The 26,088-nt window shown below is 44.7% G+C and overlaps 2 protein-coding genes across 5 annotated transcripts in view; both read right to left on the bottom strand.

The window, feature by feature from the left end:
- The window catches only part of mta2 (metastasis associated 1 family, member 2), a 42,686-nt gene extending 18,430 nt beyond the window's left edge, over positions 1–24,256 (bottom strand). The window contains exons 1-7 of one of the 2 annotated variants that reach the window (XM_084156287.1): positions 23,854–24,256; positions 18,166–18,233; positions 17,424–17,441; positions 17,101–17,194; positions 13,971–14,088; positions 13,355–13,418; positions 12,963–13,080 (exon numbers count right to left, since the gene is read on the bottom strand). In XM_084156287.1, coding sequence (XP_084012413.1) covers positions 12,963–13,080; positions 13,355–13,418; positions 13,971–14,088; positions 17,101–17,194; positions 17,424–17,441; positions 18,166–18,233; positions 23,854–23,881 — 508 coding nt within the window. In that variant the 5' untranslated portion in view covers positions 23,882–24,256. The remainder of the gene's footprint in view (positions 1–12,962; positions 13,081–13,354; positions 13,419–13,970; positions 14,089–17,100; positions 17,195–17,423; positions 17,442–18,165; positions 18,234–23,853) is intronic. The other variant, XM_084156288.1, reaches the window with a different exon arrangement.
- Positions 24,257–24,979: 723 nt separating this feature from the next.
- The window catches only part of LOC311113053 (echinoderm microtubule-associated protein-like 3), a 31,010-nt gene continuing 29,901 nt past the window's right edge, over positions 24,980–26,088 (bottom strand). For all 3 annotated transcript variants that reach the window (XM_084156187.1, XM_084156186.1, XM_084156188.1), the window contains one exon: positions 24,980–26,013. In XM_084156187.1, the coding sequence (XP_084012313.1) occupies positions 25,813–26,013 (201 nt within the window). In that variant the 3' untranslated portion in view covers positions 24,980–25,812. The remainder of the gene's footprint in view (positions 26,014–26,088) is intronic.

Genomic DNA, 26,088 nt, shown 5'->3' with positions numbered 1-26,088 from the left:
TAAAAAAGCCAGACTACGGTTTGCAACTGCACATGGGGACAAAGATCGTACTTTTTTGAGAAATGTCCTCTGGTCTGATGAAACAAAAATGGAACTGTTTGGCCATAATGACCATCATTATGTTTGGAGGAAAAAGGGGGAGTTGCAAGCCGAAGAACACCATCCCAACTGTGAAGCACGGGGGTGGCAGCATCATGCTGTGGGGGTGCTTTGCTGCAGGAGGGACTGGTGCAGTTCACAAAATAGATGGCATCATGAGGAAGGAAAATGATGTGGATATATTGAAGCAACATCTCAAGACATCAGTCAGGAAGTTAAAGCTTGGTCGCAAATGGTTCTTCCAAATGGACAATGACCCCAAGCATACTTCCAAAGTTGTGGCAAAATGACGTAAGGACAACAAAGTCAAGGTATTGGAGTGGCCATCACAAAGCCCTGACCTCAATCCTATAGTAAATTTGTGGGCAGAACTGAAAGAGCGTGTGTGAGCAAGGAGGCCTACAAACCTGACTCAGTTACACCAGCTCTGTCAGGAAGAATGGGCCAAAATTCACCCAACTTATTGTGGGAAGCTTGTGGAAGGCTACCCGAAACGTTTGACCCAAGTTAAACAATTTAAAGGCAATGCTACAAAATACTAATTGAGTGTATGTAAACTTTATGACCCACTGGGAATGTGATGAAAGAAATAAAAGCTGAAATAAATAATTCTCTCTACTATTATTCTGACATTTCAGATTCTTAAAAATAAAGTGGTGATCCTAACTTAATTTTTTACTAGGATTAAATGTCATGAAAACTGAGTTTAAATGTATTTTGCTAAGGTGTATGTAAACTTCCGACTTCAACTGTATCTACCTCCATCACTCCAGTATCCCTGCACATTGTAAATATGAATTTGGAACTGACCCTTTATATAGTATGCTTACTTATTGTGTTCTTTATATTTCATATTTCTCATGTTTTTTCTTCTTCTAGTATTACATTGTTATTGATTATTGCATTGTTGGGTTTTGATTTTGCAATTAGGGCATTTCACTGTACTTGTTTATGTGACATTAAAACTTGAATCTGCGCAGTGGCGGACACCAAGACAGCGCAAGGCTCAATCCCACAGGAGAACTGTGGTAACCTGGATAAATGCGCAACCTGTGCGCTGCTCAACAGCCACTCCCGGACCCAGCCATAAGAACACTATGAGCCACACTGGGAGCAGCTACATCCAAGCAATAAAAGCACAAAGGTACAGTATGTGGGGAACCCCAACTCACTGCAGCACAGATAAACAATTGTCATGTCCCTGAACAATGCCCAAGAAGCCGCCATACCCCTAGTAGATTGAGCAGGCACACCGCTAGGCAACCCTTGCCCTTTGTTGTCATACGCCAGGAAGATAGCCTCCATAATCCAATTAGAAAGACGCAGTTTAGAAAGTGCCTTATCCCAAGCTGGATTAGCGAAACAGACAAAAAGCTGTTCACAAACGCAGACATCCTTGTGCCTATCAATATACAGTGCATTTGGAAAGTATTCAGACACCTTGACTTTTTCCACTTTGTTACGTTACAGCCTTATTCCAAAATTGATTAAATAATCCCCCTCCCCCCTCCCCCCTCAATCTACACACAGTACCCCATAATGACAAAGCAAAAACAGGGCTCTAAATATAATTTATTAAAAATACAGTGAAATATCACATTTACATAAGAATTCAGACCCTTTACTCAGTACTTTGTTGAAGCGCCTTTGGCAGCAATTACAGCAGGTTCTGGAGCAGGTTTTCATCAAGGATCTCTCTGTACTTTGCTCCGTTCATCTGCCCCTCAATCCTGACTAGTCTCCCAGTTCCTGCCGCTGAAAAACATCCCCACAGCATGATGCTGCCACCATCATGCTTCACCGTAGGGATGGTGCCAGGATTCCTCCAGACGTGACGCTTGGCATTCAAGCCAAAGAGTTCAATCTTGGTTTCATCAGACCAGAGAATCTTGTTTCTTACAGTCTGGCAGTCCTTTAGGTGCCTTTTGGCAAACTCCAAGCGGGCTGTCATGTGCCTGTTACTGAGGAGTGGCTTCCTTCTGGCCACTCTACCATAAAGACCTGATTGGTGGAGTGCTGCAGAGATGGTTTTCCTTCTGGAAGGTTCTCCCATCTGCACAGAGGAACTCTGAAGCTCTGTCAGAGTGACCATCGGGTTCTTGGTCACCTCCCTAACCAAGGCCCTTCTCCCCTGACTGCTCAGTTTGGCCGGGCGGCCAGCTCTAGGAAGTGTCTTGGTGGCTCCAAACTTCTTCCATTTAAGAATGATGTAGGCCACTGTGTTCTTGGGGACCTTCAATGCTGCAGAAATGTTTTGGTACCCTTCCCCAGATCTGTGCCTCCACACAATCCTGTCTTGGAACTCTACAGACAATTCCTTCGACCTCATGGCTTGGTTTTTGCTCTGACATGCACTGTCAACTGTGGGACATTATATAGACAGGTGTGTGCCTTTCCAAATCATGTCCAATCACTTGAATTTACCACAGGTGGACTCCAATCAAGTTGTAGAAACATCAAGGATGATCAATGGAAACAGGATGCACCTGAGCTCAATTTCGAGTCTCATAGCAAAGGGACTGAATATTTATGTAAATAAAGTATTTGTTTGTTATTTTAAATAAATATGCAAACATGTCTAAAAACCTGTTTTCACTTTGTCATTATGGGGTAGTGTGTGATGATTTTTATTTTATCAATTTTAGAATAAGGCTGTAAAGTAACAAATTGTGGAAAAAGTCAAGGGGACTGAATACTTTCCGAATGCACTGTACATGCGTAAAGCATGAACTGGACACAGGCCATGCAACTGTTGTTTAACGGAAGGAAATGGAGGCTCGAAAGCTCGAGACCTGTAAGACATAAGCATAACGTTGGGCGCAAACTGCATTAGGACGTAACTTCACTTTGGAGTCGCCAGGCGCGTACTCCAAACAGGAAGGGTGTTCTGATAGCGTGTGGTCATGCCAAGGCCATGAGCCGGGCAGTCTCGAAGCAAAGGACCTTCAGGTCCACAGACTCCAATGGTTCAAACAGAGGCTCACACAGAGCATCCAGGACCAACGCCAAGTCCCAGCCGACGCACGCCTTTCAGGAACCGTACCACCAGATAAGACCATGGGTGGAGCCCGCCGAAATGGTATGTGGACACCCCTTCAAATTAGTGTATTCTGCTATTTCAGCCACACCCATTGCTGAAAGGTGTATAAAATCGAGCACACAGCCGTGCAATCGCCATAGACAAACATTGGCAGTAGAACGGCCCATGCTGAAGAGCTCAGTGACTTCCAATGTGTAACCGTCATAGTATGCAACCTTTCCAACAAGTCCGTTCTTCACATTTCTGCCCTGCTTGAGCTGCCCCGGTCAACTGTAGGTGCTCAGCCGCGAAGTGGTAGGCCACACAAGCTCACAGAGTGGGACCGCCGAGTGCTGAAGCGCGTAAAAATGATCTGTCCTTGGTTGCAACGCTCACTACTGAGTTCCAAACTGCCTCTGGAAGCAACGTCAGCACAATAACTGTCCATCGGGAGCTTCATGAAATGGGTTTCCAAATGCCGAGCAGCCGCACACAAGCCTAAGATTACCATGCGCAATGCCAAGCGTCAGCTAGAGTGGTGTAAAGCTCGCCGCCATTGGACTCTGGAGCAGTGGAAACTAGGGGTGTAACGATCCATCTACTACATCGATGTATCGATTTATATTCCTATGATCCAACTACATCGATCTGTGCTCGGCGAGTTGGCCTTTTGGACAACATATATCGATCTAACATCGTTTTAAAATGTAATAAATCGATTGTATCGATACTAGGAAATAACCCATTGGATTTAAGCACGTCAGACTTTATATGGATGTTTTTTCTTAGCACTTTTAATGATAGGCTTTAAACATTACTCGATTCAGTCTGCCTATCCGTGACGTCATCGCGCCAACAGCAGCGCAAAGGCGCAAAGACAACAAAACATAGCATGGCGGACGACAGAGGAGAAGCCGACGAGCGAGAAATTATCAAGCCACCATTGCGGTCCTTACAAGAAACAGGAATCTAGGAAACTTCACCTGCACTGTCCAGTATCCAGGTATTTATTTCAGTCACACTGGTTGAATTTTTGGCTAAAAGGTTACTGAATCGATTTCAAGTCACTGAATCGTTTCGGATCGTATCGTTCTAAATGAACCAATATCGTCCTTGAATCGTATCGACAACCACGAATCGTGATACAAATCGAATCGTTGTTAAAACGAATCGTTACACCCCTAGTGGAAACCCATTCTCTGGAGTGATGAATCACGCTTCACCATCTGGCAGTCCACCGGACGAATCTGGGTTTGGCGGATGCCAGGAGAACGCTACCTGCCCCAATACATAGTGCCAACTGTAAAGTTTGGTGGAGGAGGAATAATGGTCTGGGGCTGTTTTTCATGGTTCGGAATAGGCCCCTTAGTTCCAGTGAAAGGAAATCTTAACGCTACAGCATACAATGACATTTTAGACGATTCTGTGCTTTCAACTTTGTGGCAAAAGTCTGGGGAAGGCCCTTTCCTGTTTCAGCATGACAATGCCCCCATGCACAAAGCGAGGTCCATACAGAAATTGTTTGTCGAGATCGGTGTGGAAGAACTTGACTGGCCTGCACAGAGCCCTGACCTCAACCCCATCTAACACTTTTGGGATGAATTGGAATGCCGACTGCGAGCCAGGCCTAATCGCCCAACATCGGTGCCTGACCTCACTAATGCTTGTGGATGAATGGAAGCAAGTCCCTGCAGCAATGTTCCAACATCTAGTGGAAAGCCTTCCCAGAAGAGTGGATGCTTTTATAGCAGCAAAGGAGGGACCAACTCCATATTAATGACCATGATTTTGGAATGAGATGTTCGACGAGCAAGTGTACACATACAAAAGCCCTGCTCAAAAAGGTCTTGCAAGAAAATCAAAATGTCTACCAAAGAGCTCTGAAAAAGGAGAACATCCTTCAACACCTGACACCATCCCACAAACGCACGCCACTTATGTATACAACCCTCTCTGTAAATCCCTAGCCGTCAAATTCAACCTTCAGGGACAAAACCCACAGAGCCGATATCTGCGGTCGGCCCTGCTTCACCGGTCCCATACCAAGGGGTGCAGACTCCACTCCGTAGAGATAGGACCCCCCCCGGAAAGTAAATCTGCACCCACGTTGAGATATCTGGGAAGACACGTCGCCCTGAGCAACAGGAAACGCGCACTGCTCCATACAAGCATATAACGGGACAGGTTTAGGAGCGAGAGATCGCATCCCTCCCTGCCTGTTGATGTACACCACCACCGTCCTGTTGTCGGACCTTACCAACACATGCAGGCCTTCCAATATCGGAAGGAAATGCCTCAGTGCTAGCAAAACAGTCAGTAGCTCTAGGTCAGGGGTGTCAAACTCATTTTAGCTCAGGGGCCACATGGAGGAAAATCTATTCCCAAGTGGGCCGGACCGGAAAAATCATGGTATATATAACTTAAAAACAACAACTTCAGATTGTTTTCTTTGTTTTAATACGATCAACATACAACATAAAGCTGGAGCCTGAGGACAGTGTTTCCAAAATAGTACAAGCACAACATCACTATTAATCATAAAACACGTCAAGTTTATTTGAAAATTCTAAAGAAAAAGAACACACAAACACACAATGCCTCAGTGATTAACAGAACTGTTTCACAGATCACAGAACTATATCAGGGTGTCATTTCTCAGGCAGAAATGTAGATAAAAATAATGAAATCCTGTTCCCCAAACAAGTGCAAGAACCACAGAGTCAAGAATAGGTTAAATATACAGTGGGGGAAAAAAGTATTTAGTCAGCCACCAATTGTGCAAGTTCTCCCACTTAAAAAGATGAGAGAGGCCTGTAATTTTCATCATAGGTACACGTCAACTATGACAGACAAATTGAGAATTTTTTCTCTCCAGAAAATCACATTGTAGGATTTTTTATGAATTTATTAGCAAATTATGGTGGAAAATAAGTATTTGGTCACCTACAAACAAGCAGGATTTCTGGCTCTCACAGACCTGTAACTTCTTCTTTAAGAGGCTCCTCTGTCCTCCACTCGTTACCTGTATTAATGGCACCTGTTTGAACTTGTTATCAGTATAAAAGACACCTGTCCACAACCTCAAACAGTCACACTCCAAACTCCACTATGGCCAAGACCAAAGAGCTGTCAAAGGACACCAGAAACAAAATTGTAGACCTGCACCAGGCTGGGAAGACTGAATGTGCAATAGGTAAGCAGCTTGGTTTGAAGAAATCAACTGTGGGAGCAATTATTAGGAAATGTAAGACATACAAGACCACTGATAATCTCCCTCAATCTGGGGCTCCATGCAAGATCTCACCCCGTGGGGTAAAAATGATCACAAGAACGGTGAGCAAAAATCCCAGAACCACACGGGGGGACCTAGTGAATGACCTGCAGAGAGCTGGGACCAAAGTAACAAAGCCTACCATCAGTAACACACTACGCCGCCAGGGACTCAAATCCTGCAGTGCCAGACGTGTCCCCCTGCTTAAACCAGTACATGTTCAGGCCCGTCTGAAGTTTGCTAGAGTGCATTTGGATGATCCAGAAGAGGATTGGGAGAATGTCATATGGTCAGATGAAACCAAAATATAACTTTTTGGTAAAAACTCAACTTGTCGTGTTTGGAGGACAAAGAATGCTGAGTTGCATCCAAAGAACACCATACCTACTGTGAAGCATGGGGGTGGAAACATCATGCTTTGGGGCTGTTTTTCTGCAAAGGGACCAGGACGACTGATCCATGTAAAGGAAAGAATGAATGGGGCCATGTATCGTGAGATTTTGAGTGAAAACCTCCTTCCATCAGCAAGGGCATTGAAGATGAAACGTGGCTGGGTCTTTCAGCATGACAATGATCCCAAACACACCGCCCAGGCAACGAAGGAGTGGCTTCGTAAGAAGCATTTAAAGGTCCTGGAGTGGCCTAGCCAGTCTCCAGATCTCAACCCCATAGAAAATCTTTGGAGGGAGTTGAAAGTCCGTGTTGCCCAGCGACAGCCCCAAAACATCACTGCTCTAGAGGAGATCTGCATGGAGGAATGGGCCAAAATACCAGCAACAGTGTGTGAAAAACCTTGTGAAGACTTACAGAAAACGTTTGACCTGTGTCATTGCCAACAAATGGTATATAAAAGTATTGAGAAACTTTTGTTATTGACCAAATACTTATTTTTCACCATAATTTGCAAATAAATTCATTAAAAATCCTACAATGTGATTTTCTGGATTTTTTTTCCTCATGTTGTCTGTCATAGTTGACGTGTACCTATGATGAAAATTACAGGCCTCTCTCATCTTTTTAAGTGGGAGAACTTGCACAATTGGTGGCTGACTAAATACTTTTTTCCCCCACTGTACAAATAAAATAAAATCAATTAAAAACAATAGCACATCAACATAAAAACATATAAACATAAAGCTGGAGCCTGAGGACAGTGACCAAAAGCACAACATCACTATTAATCATAAAACACCTCAAGTTATTTGAAAGTTCTGAGGACAAAGAACACACAATGCCTCAGTGATTCACAGAAGTATATCACAGATCACAGAACTATATCAGGGTGTCATTTCTCAGGCAGAAATGTAGATAAAAATAATGAAATCCTGTTCCCCAAACAAGTGCAAGAACCACAGAGTCAAGAATAGGTTAAATATACAAATAAAATAAAAACAATTAAAAACAATAGCACATCAACATAAAAACATATAAACATAAATCTGAAAGCGTTGCTCAAACTCCCGTAACAGTCCCGTTATTTTATCTTTGAACCGCTTCATGTCTGCCACATGTTGGGTCGCGCACACATTTTTCAGACAGGGGAAGTGAGCTGCATCACCACCGGCAAGTTGCGTCTCCCACAATGACAGCTTCAACTTGAAAGAACGTATGCTGTCATAATACTGCGTGACAACTTTGTTGCGCCCTTGCAGCTGTTTGTTCAAGTTATTCAGGTGCTCTGTAACATCCACCATAAATGCAAGGTCCTGCATCCATTCTGCGGAATGAAATTCTAACACTGGTTTGCCCTTTTCTTCCATGAACTGTTCAATTTCTTCTCGTAAATCAAAGAAACGCCTCAGCACAGCACCTCGGCTTAACCATCTTACCTCAGTGTGGTATGGCAGGCCATAGATGTGGTCTTTCTCTCTGAGAAGGCTGTCAAACTGACGGTGATTCAGGCTTCTGGATCGGATGAAATTAACAGTTTGGATGACCACCTTCATGACGTTATCCATCTTTAATGACTTGCAACACAAAGCCTCCTGGTGCAAAATACAGTGAAAAGTCAAAAAATCACGTCCTCCATTTGCAGATTGCACTTTCTCTCTGAACTTTGTCACAACGCCTGCTTTTTTCCCGATCATTGAGGGCGCACCATCTGTAGCCAGGCTGACATCGCGGGACCAGTCCACTCCGACCCTGTCCAGCGCGCCGACGAGTGTGCTAAAAATATCAGCTGCTGTCGTTGTATCTGTCATCGGCACCAACTCCACGAACTCCTCGGTGACGGTCAATGTGTCATCAACTCCGCGGATGAAAATGGCCAGTTGTGCAACATCTGTAATGTCCGTGCTTTCATCAATTGCAACCGAAAACGCAATAAATAACTTTACTTTTTGCTTCAACTGGCTGTCCAAATCCACTGAAAGATCGGAAATCCTGTCTGCAACTGTGTTTCTTGTCAGGCTGATATTTGCAAAAGCCTGCCGCTTTTCAGGGCACACAATCTCCGCTGCCATCATCATGCATGTTTTTACAAATTCACCCTCACTAAATGGTTTTGAAGCCACTGCGATTTCATTAGCAATGAGGTAGCTAGCTTTCACTGCAGCGTCACTGATGTCTCGGCTGTGAGTAAACACAGACTGCTGTTTCTTCAGACCCGCCAACAGTTCATTCACCTTCTCTCATCTCCGCTGTCCTTGAAAGTTGTCATATTTGTCGGCATGAAGACTCACATAGTGGCGACGAAGGTTATATTCTTTCAGCACTGCAACATGCTCTGAACACACCAAACATACAGCTTTCCCATTCAATTCCGTGAATAAATAGGATGACCATTTTTCTTGGAACACTCTGCACTCTGCGTCCACTTTTCTCTTTTTTGACAGAGACATATTGGGGCAATGAGGGTGCCAAAGCACATAATGTTAAAAGTAGAAGCCGTAATAAATATCGCAGGCAAAACAAAGTAGCTCATTGGCTGCACGTGCTTGACCTACTTGCTCTGCCCCGGTATAAACAGTTTGCTTGCTTAACACAATTGCTATTGCGCCATCCAGTGGACGCAATTGGAACAGCAGTTTATTTTATTGAAAAATTGCAGCGCATTTTTATACTTTAAAAATTGTTTATATTTTTTTATTTTATTTTTAGCATCTCGCGGGCCGGATTAAACCCGTTTGCGGGCTGGACGTTTGACACCCCTGCTCTAGGTAGTTGATATGCAGCACCCTTTGCACTGTTGACCAAATCCCTCTTTCCGAGTAGCCCCCACACTGCGCTCCTCATCCCAGTAAGGTTGAGTGTCATGATCACCCTGCGGGACACTACCCGGCCCATGAGAACCCCCCTGCAACAGCATTCACCGGTCTCGCCAAGGAGTCAACGCCCTTAAGCACGACAGGGATACCTTGAGCAATCAATGACAGTGGCGAGAAGCGGACAGACACGTAGCAACCACCCAGCGCTGAAACAGACGCATCAGACATCCCAGAGGCAACACAGCTATCATAGAGGCCATCCGACCCAATAACCACAGGCACAAGCGAAAAAGCATGGGTGCCCCAGCTGAAACCGTGCCAGACAGACCCGGAATGCGAACAAAAACGCATGATTCAGAAGCGAGTCCAGAACGAGACCCAGAAACTGAATGTGTTGAGCAGTAGTCAAACTACTTTTCTTGTGACTCACTATCAACCCCAGATATTGAATATGGGAAACCAGTGTGGAGCTCCACCTGTTCCGTCGACTACGCTATGACCAGCCAATCGTCCAGATAGGCCAATACTCTGATCCCCTGGCACCGCACTGGTGCCAAAGCCGCCTCCACCACCATAGAAAAGTTGAGGGGCGATAGGTAGAATGTATAGCACATGAAAATATGCATCCTTCAGATCTATGGACGTGAACGCACCAACTGCAATAGCCAGCGTGTGCAAGTGTGAGCATTTAGAACTCTCAAATCTAAGGTGCTTGTTTAACACTAGAACCGCTGGGCCTCGATGGACCCCCCTTCAAGCTAATGAGCAGTAATTCTGACTGCAACACTAACAGTGTAATTCATATATTTCATATATGCTATTGCAAAAATAACCATTTGGCTTTGTTTATGAAGGCCTTGGGTAACAGAATACGTTTTTTTTTCTTCAAATAAAAATAGCATTTTCATTAGTTTATGTTACTGTAGGCCAGGGGTTCACGGTCCAGAGCTTGCTGGTTTTCTGTTCTACCTGATAATTGCACACACCTGGTGTCCCAGGTCTAAATCAGTCCCTGATTAGAGGGGGACATTGAAACAATGAAGTGGAACTGGCTTCGAGGTCCAGAGTTGAGTTTGAGGGCTGTAAAAACAAAAACACACAAAAATAAACACCAAAATTAAAGTGTTCAATCAATTATATTCATGGAGTGCCTTTGTTACAACTATGAAATAGAAAGGATATTTGCTGGAACGCTCTTCTTTTTATAAACGACACTTAACTCTAATTGCTCCTGTAAGTCGCTCTGTATAAGAGCGTCTGCTAAATGACTAAAATGTAAAATGTGTGAAATTAGTTTTGTGTAGTTTAGGATCAGTTTCGAGGCAATTATGTGATTATCAGCTGGGCACTGAACTTTCAACTGTCGGAAGGAGGAGCGTAGCAGGCCTTACTGTTGGGAAACGGAGAGGCAACGTGGGAAAACCATCAAAAATAATAATTACATGCCCTCCTAAAACTGGTTATGACTCCAGTTCTGTTTGTGATATTAAGATTCTAACGACAGTGTTACAAAGACTTATTTAGGAAAAGTCAAGAACGGAGGGGGGCATGATTTTAAAAAATGGCAGAGTAATAAATAAATACAATTTATGAGCAGTCAAAATGACTGCTTTAGCAGTTCTAGTGTTAAAACACGCTTTTCTAGGATGGGACTCAACACTTCTTCGCTCTTGGGAACTTAGAAGTACCGGCAGTACTCTGTACTTCTGACACTGGGACCACCCGAATAGCCTTCTTTTGAAGGAGAGAGGAGATCTCCTCTTAAGACAGGTGCTAGGACCTCGGGGACCTTTGACACAACGACAGCACGAAAAGGAAGACGGACAGCGCACAGACCGTACCCCCTCGTCACCGTCATCACCCATGGAGAAACTGTGCATGCACGCCACTGGATGGAGCACGCTCAAAGTCTCCCATATATTATCTCCTGAAGGGGCAGAGCACCAGGAAAAAAAAATGTTTTGTGGTCACGCTTGTTTTGATATCCACCACTCTTGACAACTGTGCGTCTGAACGTGGGGAAGGAAATGTGCATTCTGATACCCGGCCCACACCGGGTTCAGAGACCTCGACAACCAGTAACTTGCCCCCACTGGCCGAACCACTTGGGAGCACTGTTGCCACAGTAGCGAAGTAACTCGCCACGCATCGGTGAAATCTTTGAAACAGGGGTAAGCAACGCTTCTCCGCTGCTGGGACAAAAGGTAAATACCTTCCGCCAAAGCTGAAAGAACTCCACTGCGGGGGAGAAAACACCAAAGGCGCATTCACCTCCAATGGTTCAGTCTCCCCCACCGAATCCAAAGTCAGATATCAGCCCTGTACTGATGTCATCCGATTCACACACCGAAAACCCTCCACAGCCAATCAGGGATAGTATATCATCCCCGGAATCTGGACTTTGAACACTGCCAGAAAAACCGGAATGAGCCTCACTCGGCTGGGATGACTCCCCTATCAACCCCGACCACCAATCTTCCGCACAAAGTCAGCCTGACTCCCAATGGAAGTTGAACCCAGCAGGAGACAATGGTCAAACGGACTGGTCCAAGCCAAGGCCTCCTGGCAACAGGACAGCACTCGTGAGTATATTTGATTTTCATTGTGAAACCACATGCCCTAGGGCACAGTCGGCGGTTCAAACTCAGCTGGTTAGCCTTTTTGAACTTACTTTTACCACTGGCCATCTTACTCAAGCAAGGAAGCACTGGCTACACAAGCAAAGCAGAATGTAGTGGGTTTTCATCAAACCGATACAAAGACCCAAAATGCGCAACATCTAGGGGGACGAATACTCTCTCCCCACTAACAGAGACCTATGTCGGGGCCAAATCTCATAGCCTTCGTGCGCTTGAAAAGTTTGTAAATTGCGTGACACGTTCTTTCTTCAGGTGAGCTGAAGAGCGAATAATTTGGGAAATGGATGCGAGCCCCGGTATTATAGCCAGGAAGGCGGGGCTTCCGAGGGCGGGCTCGGCATCCAATGGCCCTTTGGGCGTGATTTCAGTTTGCTTCAGGTGAATAGGATTGGTCATTGACTCCCCATAGTATGTTACACCAAGTGACCGACTTAAAGGGAACACAAACTTCCTTTTTCCATCCCAAAACATTTTCCTATGTGTGCCCTACTGAACATGACCCATGTCTCACTACTCACTCATACAACGCCATCATTAAGACGTGATAGAAGGCATTCTTTCAAACCAGCACTTTTAGAAGTGGGGTGGAACTCAACCCCAAGAGTGTGTAGTCTGACAGCACTATGACCACCACAATAGGCTGCAATGTGATAGTCCAGTCTAAAAGGTGAGAGTTCAGCCAGCCCAGCCCAGCCTCCCCCCCCCACACCCCACACACACACACCCACCTTCGGCTAGCTTGTCAGGGATCTCGGCCTGGTACTTGGAGCCTACGCGGATCTCTCCCTGGTCCGCCAGGAGGGTCTTCTGGACCGGGTCAAACACCAGTGAGTAAAAGAAACACTCCTGGACAGAAAGATGAACAACATATGTTAGGAATGGATGGAGCTGAAGAATTGACATTCTCAGCCAATACACTGTATATTTACGTGCTTTATTGTATCAAAACAATACATATGGTCCTCACTCAAAAAAGGCAGTCATAAAAACATACACCACTTTTAGAAGAACATGCACAACTCTTTCGCCATAAATCCTTCGACAGTGCAGTTCTCATTGTAATACGTGGGACAGACTTGCTGGTGATGAACAGTGACGCTTAGGAGAGACTGAAGCTCACCTCTTTCTCCAGGTAGCCGGCGAGGACGTCCGTTTCGTTGAGGAGTGTGACGTTACATTTCCCTCTGGGGAGGGAGAGAGGTGCCAGGAGAAGCGACAGAGTGAGGGGTAGTCAAAGGTCAATACGGCACCCTGCAATACACCCCGTTAATACTCCCATGGGTCTTTCATTAATCTGAACTGAGCGGCACCTAACCCTGCTGTTGTACTAGGCCTTTATCCCCAATAAGGCACTGAAAAACAAAGGAATGTCTGTGGAGATCCCGTGAAAGAACAACTTCTGATCATGCAAGATCATTTCAACACAGTTAAATGATTTCAACAGTTAGAATCCCTTGACTAACTGCATTTTAAAATCAGGAGCCTGAACAGTGGTGATGGTTCGTGTTATAAAAAGGGACAGTTGGAACACATCAGTGGCTTAATGATTGTGAATGGGCCAGAGGATAATTTTCAAGGTTTAGGGTTAATTGTGCATATCAGTCCTGTCACATGACACTATATCCTGTCAGAGTTGAAAGGGTTAAAATGGCAGCACCCTTGTTTGCAGCTACTGCTATGGGGTGAGTCTACGCCTCAGGGGAGACACACACGTTCACACACACTCTCCATCTTACCGTATGTGAGTTGCAGGTAGAGACTCAAACTGCCGAGAGAGGAAAAGTTCTCTGTGCTTCAGCTGGTGTTTCTGCTGTTCAGACACGGTGGGCTGCTTGGACTCCTCCTCAAAGTCTCCTACGAAACACAGAACACAAAGACACATTAGCAACAATGGACATTTTCCAATTACCTGGGTTCTAATAATCTTGATCAGGGTATGTTCAATCACACAATTCATATCAATATAACCAATTGATAATTGTGGCTATGGGGATGACGCTCCCGCTGTACCTTTATTTGATTTGTTTTGGCATTTTCAAGTCTTATTGACAGATACAGGTTAGAAATGTAGATGGGGAAACGGTAAGAGGGATCAAGCTCAGAGTGGCGGAACAGTGGATCCAACCGCTGCCGGCACACAGCAGTATCTTTATTGAAATCAAACACGCTAAAACAGCAAAGTGAAACTGACTATATACATTGCCCTTTTTTCTACTGTGACTGTCCAAGTCTATCATAACCTATGACCTGGAACTTTAAACTTGTAACTGTACTTATGTGTAACCAATACCGGACACTGAAAATAATTTCCTACTCGGAAGGACAAACTCTTCTAGTCTATTCTAGTGACTGACCTACTATAGCCCTACTAAAGCTTTACAGTCAATGTAAACAAATGACTGCATATAGCCTATATGACCTGGCAGGCTAAAATTAGTCCATGTAGATAAAGAAACATTACTTTTCCCCATATGGAAGATGGTTTTGCATTATATCTAGTGTTACACCACTAAAATTGTGCATTCCTAATTTGAGGCGGGTGAGTCAGTAATGTGTGAGGTGGTGGTGGATTGAGCGGGGGGAGAACGAACTGGGCAGGACAATCACTCGATCTCCACGGACTCCGCCCCTGCACTCAGCCACAGGAAACCCTGTCAGTAGAGAGGGGGGACAAGACCTCAGGCCACACCCCTTTCTGTTAACCCCTTTCCCCCCCCTTGTCCGGCGAGTCCCTGCCAGACTAAGTGGGAAACCCTGTGCATCAAACCTGAGGCGCCCATCCCCCTCATCATGTATCCACCCCCCACAAAAAAAAAATAACTTGCACACAGACAGGCCCTCAAGGCACACCCACGTGCAGTGGCGCTCCAGCAGAGCAGTGTACGCGCTCTCTCCCTCCACACACTCTCTCATACACACACACTTTCTTCCTTGACAAAGACAAGGCAAGTCAGAGTTAACCCGTTGTGTGCCGCAGCCCTGTGGGACACATCAAGGGCCTTTTGTTCTGAGCAGCGTGCCTGGGCCGGAGGATAAGCAGAGAGGAGGGGGAGAATAAAGGAGTAGTGGGGGGGGGGGGGGGGGGGGTACTGTTGGAGGGAGGGAGAGAGAGAGAGAGGCTGGGAGAGAAGCCCAGGTCTTGTGTAACAGGACAGTGCCAAAGCGGTGGCTCGTGCTACTGAGCGGGAGGCGGGAGCACAGGCGTTTTTCATGCGCCCGAGCCAAAACGCCGGAGAGGGACGTAGAGTAGCGTAGCATAACGTAACAGCCGACAGTGTGTGTGTGTGTGTAGCGGGGGGTCTGCAAGACCAGAGTGGACCAGGCAGCCGGGCCAGGTCCCGAGGGTGGCAGGGGCTAGACTGGGCACTCGGTCTGTACACCGGCCCAGTTATGGCCGTTTGTTTGCAACCCAACCCCAGCCTCCTCCTCTCTCCCAGGCTCTCTCGACTGGTTGCAGCCAGTTTCAGTCTGTGTGTTTCTCCACTGACCCCCAGGGGAGGTTAGATGGAATACCTCTGCAGTACACAGGGGCAGTTAACGTTAACACACCGCAGTGACATAACCAATCAGCTAGCAGGGACTTCCAGGGCAGGACAGGAGATCACCCACCCACCTACCCAGAGCCCCTGGCCATCCCTGCTTCCTACTGGAGTTCCTACCTCCTATTGTCGCTAAATGACCACAGAGAGGACACGTTTTTTATTACATTTTAGTCATTTAGCAAACAGAAGCTCTTATCCAGAGTGACTTGCAATAAGTAGGCTCTTTCATGAAACCAAACTGGAGGCACTGTACAGGCCTACAGGTCAAACTCATAATAAAAAATATCACATTTTCTATCCAAAGAGAAACAAAGTAGGTAGGCTATGTTCGTCAGCGAGATAGATGTAGTAGTTGCCATTATGAAACGGCTGGAAAATGCATCCATTTTGAGGTGTGGATCTGAATGTCTTTTGTCTGGAGCCCTGCCACAGCATGCAGCCCACTATGTTAGAGGAGTGTGTGTGTGTGTGTGTGCGCGCATGTGTGTAAATGAATCCGGTCAGGGCTCTAGGTAATCTGAGTATCATTAGCATCACAACACTACCTCGGCGGCCGCTTCTCCCTCTCCATTTCCCCCGCTCTGCATCTCGTCCTCTGATCACTGGGCATCCGTACAAATGCACCACTCAGGGCACTCTAGTGGGCAACCCTTTACTGGAAACGTGTGTGATAAACACTGACTCTCAAACCAATAGCCAGCCACTATTACTCCTACAACAACAACCCACAAGTACAGCACGATTCATGATAGAAACTAAAACCAATTTTCCATCTCCATTGTGAATGAATCCTACATTAGTATCATACTCTTCCTGGCAGCTGCAGTGGAATAGCACTATGCAGTATGCACACTCTCACACACACTGTTCTGCTTCAGCTGGAGACAAAGGGCGCGCCCAAATGGCACCCTATTCCCTATGTAGTGCACTACTTTTGACCAGATCGTGGTCAAAAAGTAGTGCATTCAATAGGGTGCCATTTGGGGACGCAGTCGGAGCATCCCTCTACTTAGAGAGAGAGACAATTGCCTGCTGGTAGTGCAGAGGGAGATCCCAATCTGATTGGAACAAAACACAGTACTCATATCCTGGATCGAGATAATAAACTGGGTTATATGAAAAGAGACGTCTACTCTAATAATGCTCTCCAATAACTTTACACAGGCCATAGACTGCACAGCATTAGAGTTTGGCATAGAGCTAAGAGTTGGCGCTCTCAAGTGGTGTGTAATAGGCCTCTTGATCTCTTTCTGAACGCAGTGAAGGAGCAGAGCACGGATGGACTGAGATGAGACTGCACAGACAGAAAGATTGTTGTACTCACTTGCGTTGCTGTCGGCCAGAGTGTTGAGGTTGCCCGAGATGTCCCGCCTCCGGAACAGACACACCACCTTGGCTTCTACGTTCCCATTGGCCGTCTGAGAGACATACGTGACAAGAGCGGTCAGTCACTACTGGCCAATACTTTGAATGATTGCCATATCACAATATTATTCTCTGAACGGCATGCCACATTCATAGATACGATTTCCCATCTATGAATGGAAATCGGCCATTTTGAATTGAATCAAATGTATTGAATATATGCTAGAACTTAAACTGGGGCTGTAAGTGACGAGGGGGTGACGCGAGACTCTCCATCATTACCATTGGATTAACCATGATCTGAAGAGAGGGAGAGAGAAACGACAAACTGAGGCCTCAATGTTGGGCTCCTTGTCTAATTCACACTCAGGTAATGTCCGAAACGGCATCCTGTTCCCTATGTAGCGCACTGCTTTTTAGGCCAGTGCTCTTTCCAAAAGTAGCGCGCGACATAGGGAAGGGAACTTTCAGACGCAGCCTCAGTCATAATCATATCTATTATTGCCCCTCCTCCTCTGCTCCCATTAGTGCTCAGAAGGATGGAGTTCTCCTAGCGGTGCTTGCCACAACCCCCTTCAATTTAAGAGTGTTATATAAATGAGCGTAATCCTTTGACTGGGGGGAAACAAGCCTGGGTCATCCGCCGCTATGCTACTGCTACAGCCAGCCGCATTATGGAATGGCTCTTTCACCAGCATCTTGTCAATCCTGTAGTAGTGCCGGCTGGCTAACCAAAGCACAATGCATCGGGAAGATGGGCGGGGGTGTGTGTGTGTGTGTGGCAAGAAAATTGTGGTTAGAACCTGGGAGGTGTGTGTGTGTGTGTGTGAATCTCTCTCTGGGTGTGTGTGTGTTTTACCACCATCATCATCGTCCCAGTGTAGGGATGGGTTACAGACAAACAGGCTATCAGGTCAGATATGATAAGCGTTCCATTTACAAATGGGGTTGTCAATGTCAGCGAGTTTTTATGTAAATGCTCCGAATCAGAGGGTAGATGTGAAGGACAGATTATTGTACCAACCTTGTTGAGCTCTTCTATTCTGCGGATTAGGTAGGGGTTGCTGGAGGAGTTCTCAAAGTACACGTAATCTGAAAGGTAAAGACAAAATATGAGTCATATGAATCATAAAAATCTGTATCGTTTCATTTCAGCGCATGACTTTGAACATGACCTCTCCGGTTACTCTAACATGTTCAACGGAAAACCATTGTAATGTGTCTGTGTGGAGATTGCACTCTGTTGGAGTCTTTGTACAGTCACTTATTGATATGACTAAGGGGAATCCACCACCACTAACGGCAGATGACGTCAAACACCATGCAGACAGGCTTTCGCCAGGCAAAATCCATCCATCAAAAAGCCTACAGGTGCTTGGTGGGGAGAGCTAATAGCTTTGCACAACACATCCCGTCTGTGTCTGCCATTTCAAGGACAAGTGAGACAATATTCACTCAGCCATCCTACGCTATAGGCTACGCCAGACTACAGTACCACTATAACATGATTTCTGCTTGCATTCGACGTTTAGGAATTTCCCTCATATCTAATGATAGGGCTACAATTAGAGATGCTGGTGTTCCTGAAAAGTGACCAATGAACAAAGCCCGGCGCCTTTACCTACTCTGTCTTTGTCTACAGAGATGATGGGCCTCAGTCTCTTCCACACAGCCCATTGATAGTAGCCTATACCCAGGGTCAAGGCAAAAGAATGGCTGTAGTGACATCCCAGAGGCCTGGCTACATCCCACAACGGTCACAAGCTCACGAGAGTGTAGCTACTACTACTAGGGCTGGCTAGGATGGAGTTTTTCTGAATGACTGTAGTAAAGGAGTATAAATACTAAGCTAATCAATTAATTACCCAGAAGAGTAGTCAGTTATTCAAGAGTCTCTCAAGACAACACAAAAATAGTTTTGGTATGCCCACTATTATAGGCCTAGCCTACTACTACGGTTAAGGTTACAATATCAAACCCACCCAAAATTATTTCTCGCCAGTGATATAGGCATGACAGACGATATTTTGGCTCAAGTGGCCAATATTTTGGTTCTAGCAGTGAAGTGGAAGGGGAACCCACCAGTGTGTTTTAGGGGTCACTTGCAGGTCATAGCAAAAGCCACAGGGCCTGTAGCGTAACTCGCAGCTAAATAACTGTCCTCATGAATCAACAGCTCTGTTCAACATTAATCTACGAAACACAAACAAATAATGTGATAATATCCATAACTATCGCGGAGACTGGACATTGTCTACAGACAGTCAAACTAGGCTAATGCAGAAAACATATTGGAAATGGTGTCTATGAGCAATGCTGTCGCATTGCATCTGATCAGGGACACTAACTTTAAGATGGACACCAACATTGACTAACATCGCAATGCATCAGCAATCATATCTATTCTATAGAAGGAGAGTTCATAGGATGTAGCTCAGGGGCGATTCCACGCAAGCGGGAGCAGAAAATATTTTTGGTATCTCAGATTGTTCTGGCAAATCTCACATTGGAACTTCATTGGGTGGAAGGATACTTTTTACATTTGTATTACAAACCACTTTTTTGAAAAGCTTGATGACATTTGACATTTTAGGCCCAGTTTCAACCCTCTGATCTGTGAACCGTACATGATACAGACAACATCTTAGTGTCATTATACTCCTTATAGTGTCCTCTCAAATTTTGAGTATGTCTAGATTCTAAAACACAAATGTTCACATTAATTTATTCAACAATAAAAATATCATTCTCAAAACGACCCTTTGATTGAGCTTTTTTTTATTTTATAGACATAACACAAACGTCCTCCCTACCAATTAAGCTTCTATGTGAGAATTGCCAGAACAATCAGAGATACCAAAAATTATTTCCACTCCTAGGTTAAAACACAACACGTCGTGGATGAGAGGGGAGAAATGCCTCTGCTGCCATTATGTAACCACCGACACTGGGGTGGACGGAATCTGGCTCAAAAGAAGAAGAAGAAAAGACCTGCACACAGCACTGTCATCCTCTTTTCATCCCTCCTTCTCCATATTCATCCATGTTCTCGGTCTTGCCCCAGTGGGACAAATGAAAACATGAAGCCCTCTCTCCACGCTATGGGGGCTCCATGTCTGCCTGGATGAATAGGTGAGAGACAGGGAGACAGCAGGCTAAAGCGGTGCCTCGCGGATCAATCGACCAGGGGCTTTTTGAATGGGGATCACAATCTGCACTTCTGAAAAGACAACCTCAGCTCAGACACTCAGAGTCGGTCAGCATTAACCAGATGTCTATGATGTTCATTTTTTAGTTATATATTTCAATAAGACCAATTATTCTTTGAAGCAGAAATAATCTCAGGAAGAGTAATATGCTTTACGTCTATTGCAGTTACAGTTGTGGCGCAGTGTGTTAGGTGCTTGGGGGTGGATTCAGAATACAGTGAATGGAGGGAGCCCTTAAAATAAATCTGAAGAAATGCCTAATTAGGTTTATACATTTATAATGACTTGTGGTGCCGTTAGGAGCTTGGTCTTTTAATGACGCAATGGATGCTTTATCGTTTTAGGATCACAGTCACACCAGTGAATCTATTGCTACTTACAAAACACCCGTGGCAAGCACTAAAAACAACCTACGATCCATTAATAGCATGTTGCTGTTGAGACATTGGACTGACAAACATGGGTGCGTGGATTTTCACCAATTCTATAGGATGAACTCACATGTAACCAAGTGTCAGCCGGGAGTCCCGGTTCTCAATCTCATTGACCCTGCATTAGCCCCTTACACAGTTGATGCATTCCCAGTAGCACGGATTCCTTTCATGAGCTCTATATCAACAGGACCCATACCTGTTTATCTATGCATAGTCACTTTACCCTACCTACATGTACAAATTACCTCAACTAACCTGTACCCCCGCACATTGACTTGGTACCGGTACCCCCTGTATATAGCCTCGTTATTGTTATTTTATTGTGTTACTTTTTATTTTATACTTAATTTTATTGAGTAAATTTTTTCTTAACTATTTATTGAACTGCATTGTTAGTTAAGGGCTCCTAAGTAAGCATTTCACTGTAATGTCGACACATGTTGTATTCGGCGCATGTGACAAATACAATTTGATTTGAATAGGCTCCTCTGGCTATAAAGCGGGACCTAGCCCTAGACATTCAATTCAACTAATGCTTAAAACACAATTCACCAGAAGTGACGTGTGGTCTTATATAAAAGGTAAAGGCATATTTTAATACAGTAGTAAGCATAAATCCAGTAGACTATCCATTTTCAGATGAGGTCCAGAGACAATGGTAAAGCTATGGCATGTGGGACCCTGAGGAATAAGCGCCACTGAGTAAATATAACGCAGCACCCTCATATCCAAATGAATCATTCGAGCACAACTCCATTGCCACACGCATGTCATGAGTGACATGTCATTTCATTACAGAGCAGAAGTAGAAACTCTACCGCAGACAGGGAGCGACACAGTCAGTAGCTGTGAGTCATTCAACTATTGAGTGAAGTCATATAAGAACATATTTTCAAGGACTCTTACTAGCCAAAAGAAGGGAGCAGTCCTGTATGGTCTGTCTCTACTGTTTGGGAAGATAACAGAATACGCTAAACAAACCACTTTGGTTTTACTATGAAATTCGACAAGAACACGTTTCTTTGACACACCACTGCATACTAGACTAGTGGCCATATGTATAACGCGTCTGTAGGAGAGCCTTTTAGATCACAATGAATAAGATTGAATGGACGGGGGGGGGGGGGGAACTGATTCAAGATCAGAACTCCTACTCTGAAACGCTGGCCCAGAGCTACCCAACTGGGTAGATATTCTGCTAGGCAGTGGCTCTTGTGACCACCTTGACTGGAGCGAGGAAAATTGGCAAGAACATCACTTTGCTCAACGGTGGAACAACAATAGATGTAATGGCTGCCTTGTGTGCACGCTCTCTGGGAAGTTTCCCCCCAGGACGGCGACGGTGCACGGGTTAACAAGCATTTTGTCGCGCTCTGAGGTGCTAGGATGCAGTGCTGTGAGGGATTAGGCAAGCAGGCCTTGCCGACAGACAGGCCGGAAGACACTACCATCTGTGGGGCAGTGCCATCTCGGGCACAGTCTCAAGGCCAAGATGACCGAGGGGGGGGGGGGGGGGGGGCAGGGCTCTACAGTGCGACCATTTTACTCTCATATGTGCCAAAATATTTAGGAGCACCAGTGCGCCTAGGAAAATTAAGGATTCTAGCTTTATTACCTCAAATATTTTTAATTGTGCTCCTAAATGTGTGTGGGCCTACATTTTTCAACTTGAAAAAAAAGGTCAGCGTAGAGCCCTGTGATGGCATAATCCTGCAACTAAAACAATGCATTTCAAGAAATAATAGTCTCAGCACTGTAATTTGTTTTTCAGACCGTCAGGGGTTAAATCCATCTATGCTGTTGCCTGTAAAACAGCCCAACTCAACACATTATCATCATATTCTGCAAGAGGTCTATGTCTTTATCAATGATGTTGAATTCAATGCCTGCTGTAGGCTATACCGTTCAAGTGCTTGTTTAAGTTATATTATGCACCGAAAGCAGACAGCATCTTCTATAAGACTGCACGGTTTAATCACTGTGACCTAAATACAGATGCTCTTGTGGAACCTTACACAACGATAAAATAGCCAGAATGTATCAGTGTATGACTATATTTCACGGACTCAGTCAGTAGCTGTGCACCCACCAAAACACTGACTCGAGCCAAGACAGAAAGGAAACGTGAATCACAACAACGTTGCAAGTTAAGATCACTGATGTTGATAATCTTTCTCACCACCAATAACATTATCTCATATCATTGCAATGTTGATGGTAAAATAAAGCTGTCGACCCTAGGGTTTGAGGAGGGTCCAGCCGGCTTAACTCTGGCCATCTTGCGACCTAACGCAACGCACGTTTACCGGCTTTTTAACATGCAGACTTGTGTTATTTTGCTAAATGTACTATATTAACCTTGGCAGCTAAACAATTCAACTAAATGGTAACTAACAGTATCTACAAAATATGTTACAATTTGCGGAGTAGTCTGAAGTTGAACAATACAACGTCTTCCCAATTATAATCAATTGCCTTGCTGTGTTTGCTAACGTTAATTTATGCCAACTACAGTAGCTAACTAACTACGTAGCTCGCAAGGTAACTTGCGAGTTAAAAGATACAGCTAACTAGCTAGATAACATAGGTAGCCTGACTGTAAAAGATAGCTAGTCAAACCAGCAAGTGGTAGTTAAGTAAATAAACCATGTTTTAGCTAGTAACTTTAGCTAGCTAGCTAGCTAGCTAGCTAGCTAACATACTCAAGTTAACTTGCTGGTTTAAACCAATGACATAAATCATTGGTTTTAACTAAGCAATTAGCGTCTGGCTAGATATATAAACTTGGTTGACTATACTACACTGAAAGTGGACTAACTAGTCGTAAAATACAGTTATCTGACGCGTTAGATCGTTAGCCAACGAATGCGTTCTAATTTAACATGTCTTGCTATTAAGTTAGCTAGCTAGGTAGCATTAGCCTGCTAGCTAGTTAGCCAGCATTCGCGGAAATAACCATCGTTCGCTAGCTAGCAATCTAGCAAATGGAAATCAGCTAGCTAATTACCCTAGCATAGCTTGCTAACATTCACGATGATGGCTCTTCAAAATAAAATAAAAAAGACTTACCTCCCACTCGGTACATGTTGGCCGCCATTCTCTCGTTACCCCCAACAAACACTGTCCAAGGGATTCCCCTCTTGCGTTAAAAATGTCGATCTGGAGCTATTTTATCCCTGCATTTATTGGAGACCTCCCCCGCCGCGAAACAAAGCCGGGACCCGGCACAGTAGCCAAGCTCTGGCGGGTAAAAGTTTAAAGTTTCCGTTACAATGTTTCGGGGTTCCAAAATGCGTCTTTGTTTCAGTCCGATAACGACCTCCCTCTTCCACACTCACTCACTCACGCATTCACACTTGCAGGCATGCATACACAGCCCTTGATCGCTAGCCTGTCTCTTACTCCACTCTTCCTCTCATCCTCCGCTCCCAGCTTCATCCTCCTCTTCTTCACCTCCGCTCAGTTCACACACACACACACGCGTACACAGACACTGCCCTCCCTCGTTTGTAAACGTCATCTTCGGAAAATAACGTCAATTAGAATCGGAAAACTCCGGCAACTCAGTACACACACACACACACACACACACAATTCTCAACAAGATAGAGTTGCTCCAACCATCACCATTACAAACACCAAGGGCCACTGATGCAGTTTGCAAGAGTCTAGTATCAACAGGCTGGGACTGGTAGTCAGGCCCTTAAGTGCAATTAAAATTGGTGGTCCTCTGTAGCTCAATTGGTAGAGCATGGCGCTTGTAACGCCAGGGTAGTGGGTTCGATCCCCGGGACCACCCATACATAAAAATGTATGCGCTTTGGATAAAATCGCTTTGGATAAAAGCGTCTGCTAAATGGCATATTATTATAAAATAGCAAAATGTAACCAACATTGTTAGTTATAACCAAAGTAATACTGAAGAAGGATAATCTGATTCGCATATTTGGCATGAAGAGTATGCAGATGAGCACATTGATGAGAGACAGCCTTCCATCAGACTTCCTCTAGTCTAGAGTCTACATTCAGATACAGCACGCACAGCACGCACAGCAGCAAAATGACAACTCAATGGCCATTATTTGAGCAACACTCCCCTCTAGCGATCATATCGATAGCATACAGTTTTTAGCACTTCAGTGTAACACTGGAAATGCAGGGATGCTTTTATAATGAAGGATGCTCTGAATTCATAAGCACTAGTCATTGTTTATTGATAGAAATATCTGGAGACAAAGAAAACCATGACCCATTCAAAAGTACTTTTAAATAAACATAGAATAAATCAAATACAAAAGCGACGTGTACAATAAAGGTAAACCTTTCTGAATTTGTCTAATACTCTGGAGAGATTAGATTCAACTGCAATATGAGTAAAGCAAATATTTTTGTTATTCAATTCTAAGGCACTTGAGTGATTGTCACCATTTAGCAAAATGCACATAAAAAGTTCAATATTCATAGAGATCGCAACAGAGCAAAATATGTATGATGTTATATGACATTTCTGAGAAGACAATAACCATAAAACACCCCTAGGGTAAGCTTGCATGGTAAACAAATTAGTAAACAAAATAGGATATTTTGGAATGTTCTCAACAATTGATCCCTTTGTCCAACAGTCAGTTGATACCAAAGTTTGACCTTTTTCAATTGCGCCAGTATAGAAAATTCACATAGATTCGACAGAATTTCACTCATTCTGAGAAGTACATCGTGCCCAGATGTATTAACATTTCCATTACATCACGTGTGGCTCATATCTGCATTACAAAACTCCATTGTGTTTGAACAGAGAATCCTATGGACATAAAGGATGTGATTCCTAAACCTGCTTTAATCTAAGAACCAGACACAACCACTACGCCACAGGTCCAGAAGCCTCTCTCTTTCTACGTTGCTCCCTCTCTCTCTCCCTCTCCCCCTTTCCCTCTCCCTCTGTAAACATTTCTCTCCCCTTTGTCTCTTTATCACCCTCTCTCTGTTTCTCTCAGTCTCTGTCTTTCTCTCCACGTCTCTTTCTCTCCTTTAAGGTTCTGGGGAGCTGGTTGAGGCGGAAGAGGAGGATTGTAGGCGGTCTCCCCCGCTGTCCCCCGTCCCTCCTCTCTTGACCCTCCACTGGAGGATACAGGTGTCCTTGCCTCCCATGGAGAGCACGTGACTGTCACAGTGGGTGAAGCGCACGTTGGTCACGTGACTACCGTGGCCCTCATAACTGTGGTTTGGGGCCTGATGGGTAAAAGAAGACATTTGATATGTGGTGAGCTTTCTGGTGGAAGGAGTAAAAATGATTGAAATCAATTG

This window comes from Coregonus lavaretus (genome assembly GCF_964263955.1).
Source record: "Coregonus lavaretus genome assembly, chromosome: 39".
Taxonomy (NCBI): Eukaryota; Metazoa; Chordata; class Actinopteri; order Salmoniformes; family Salmonidae; genus Coregonus; species Coregonus lavaretus.
The sequence above is the reverse complement of the archived record's forward strand: the minus strand, read 5'-3'. Positions and strand labels throughout refer to the sequence as shown.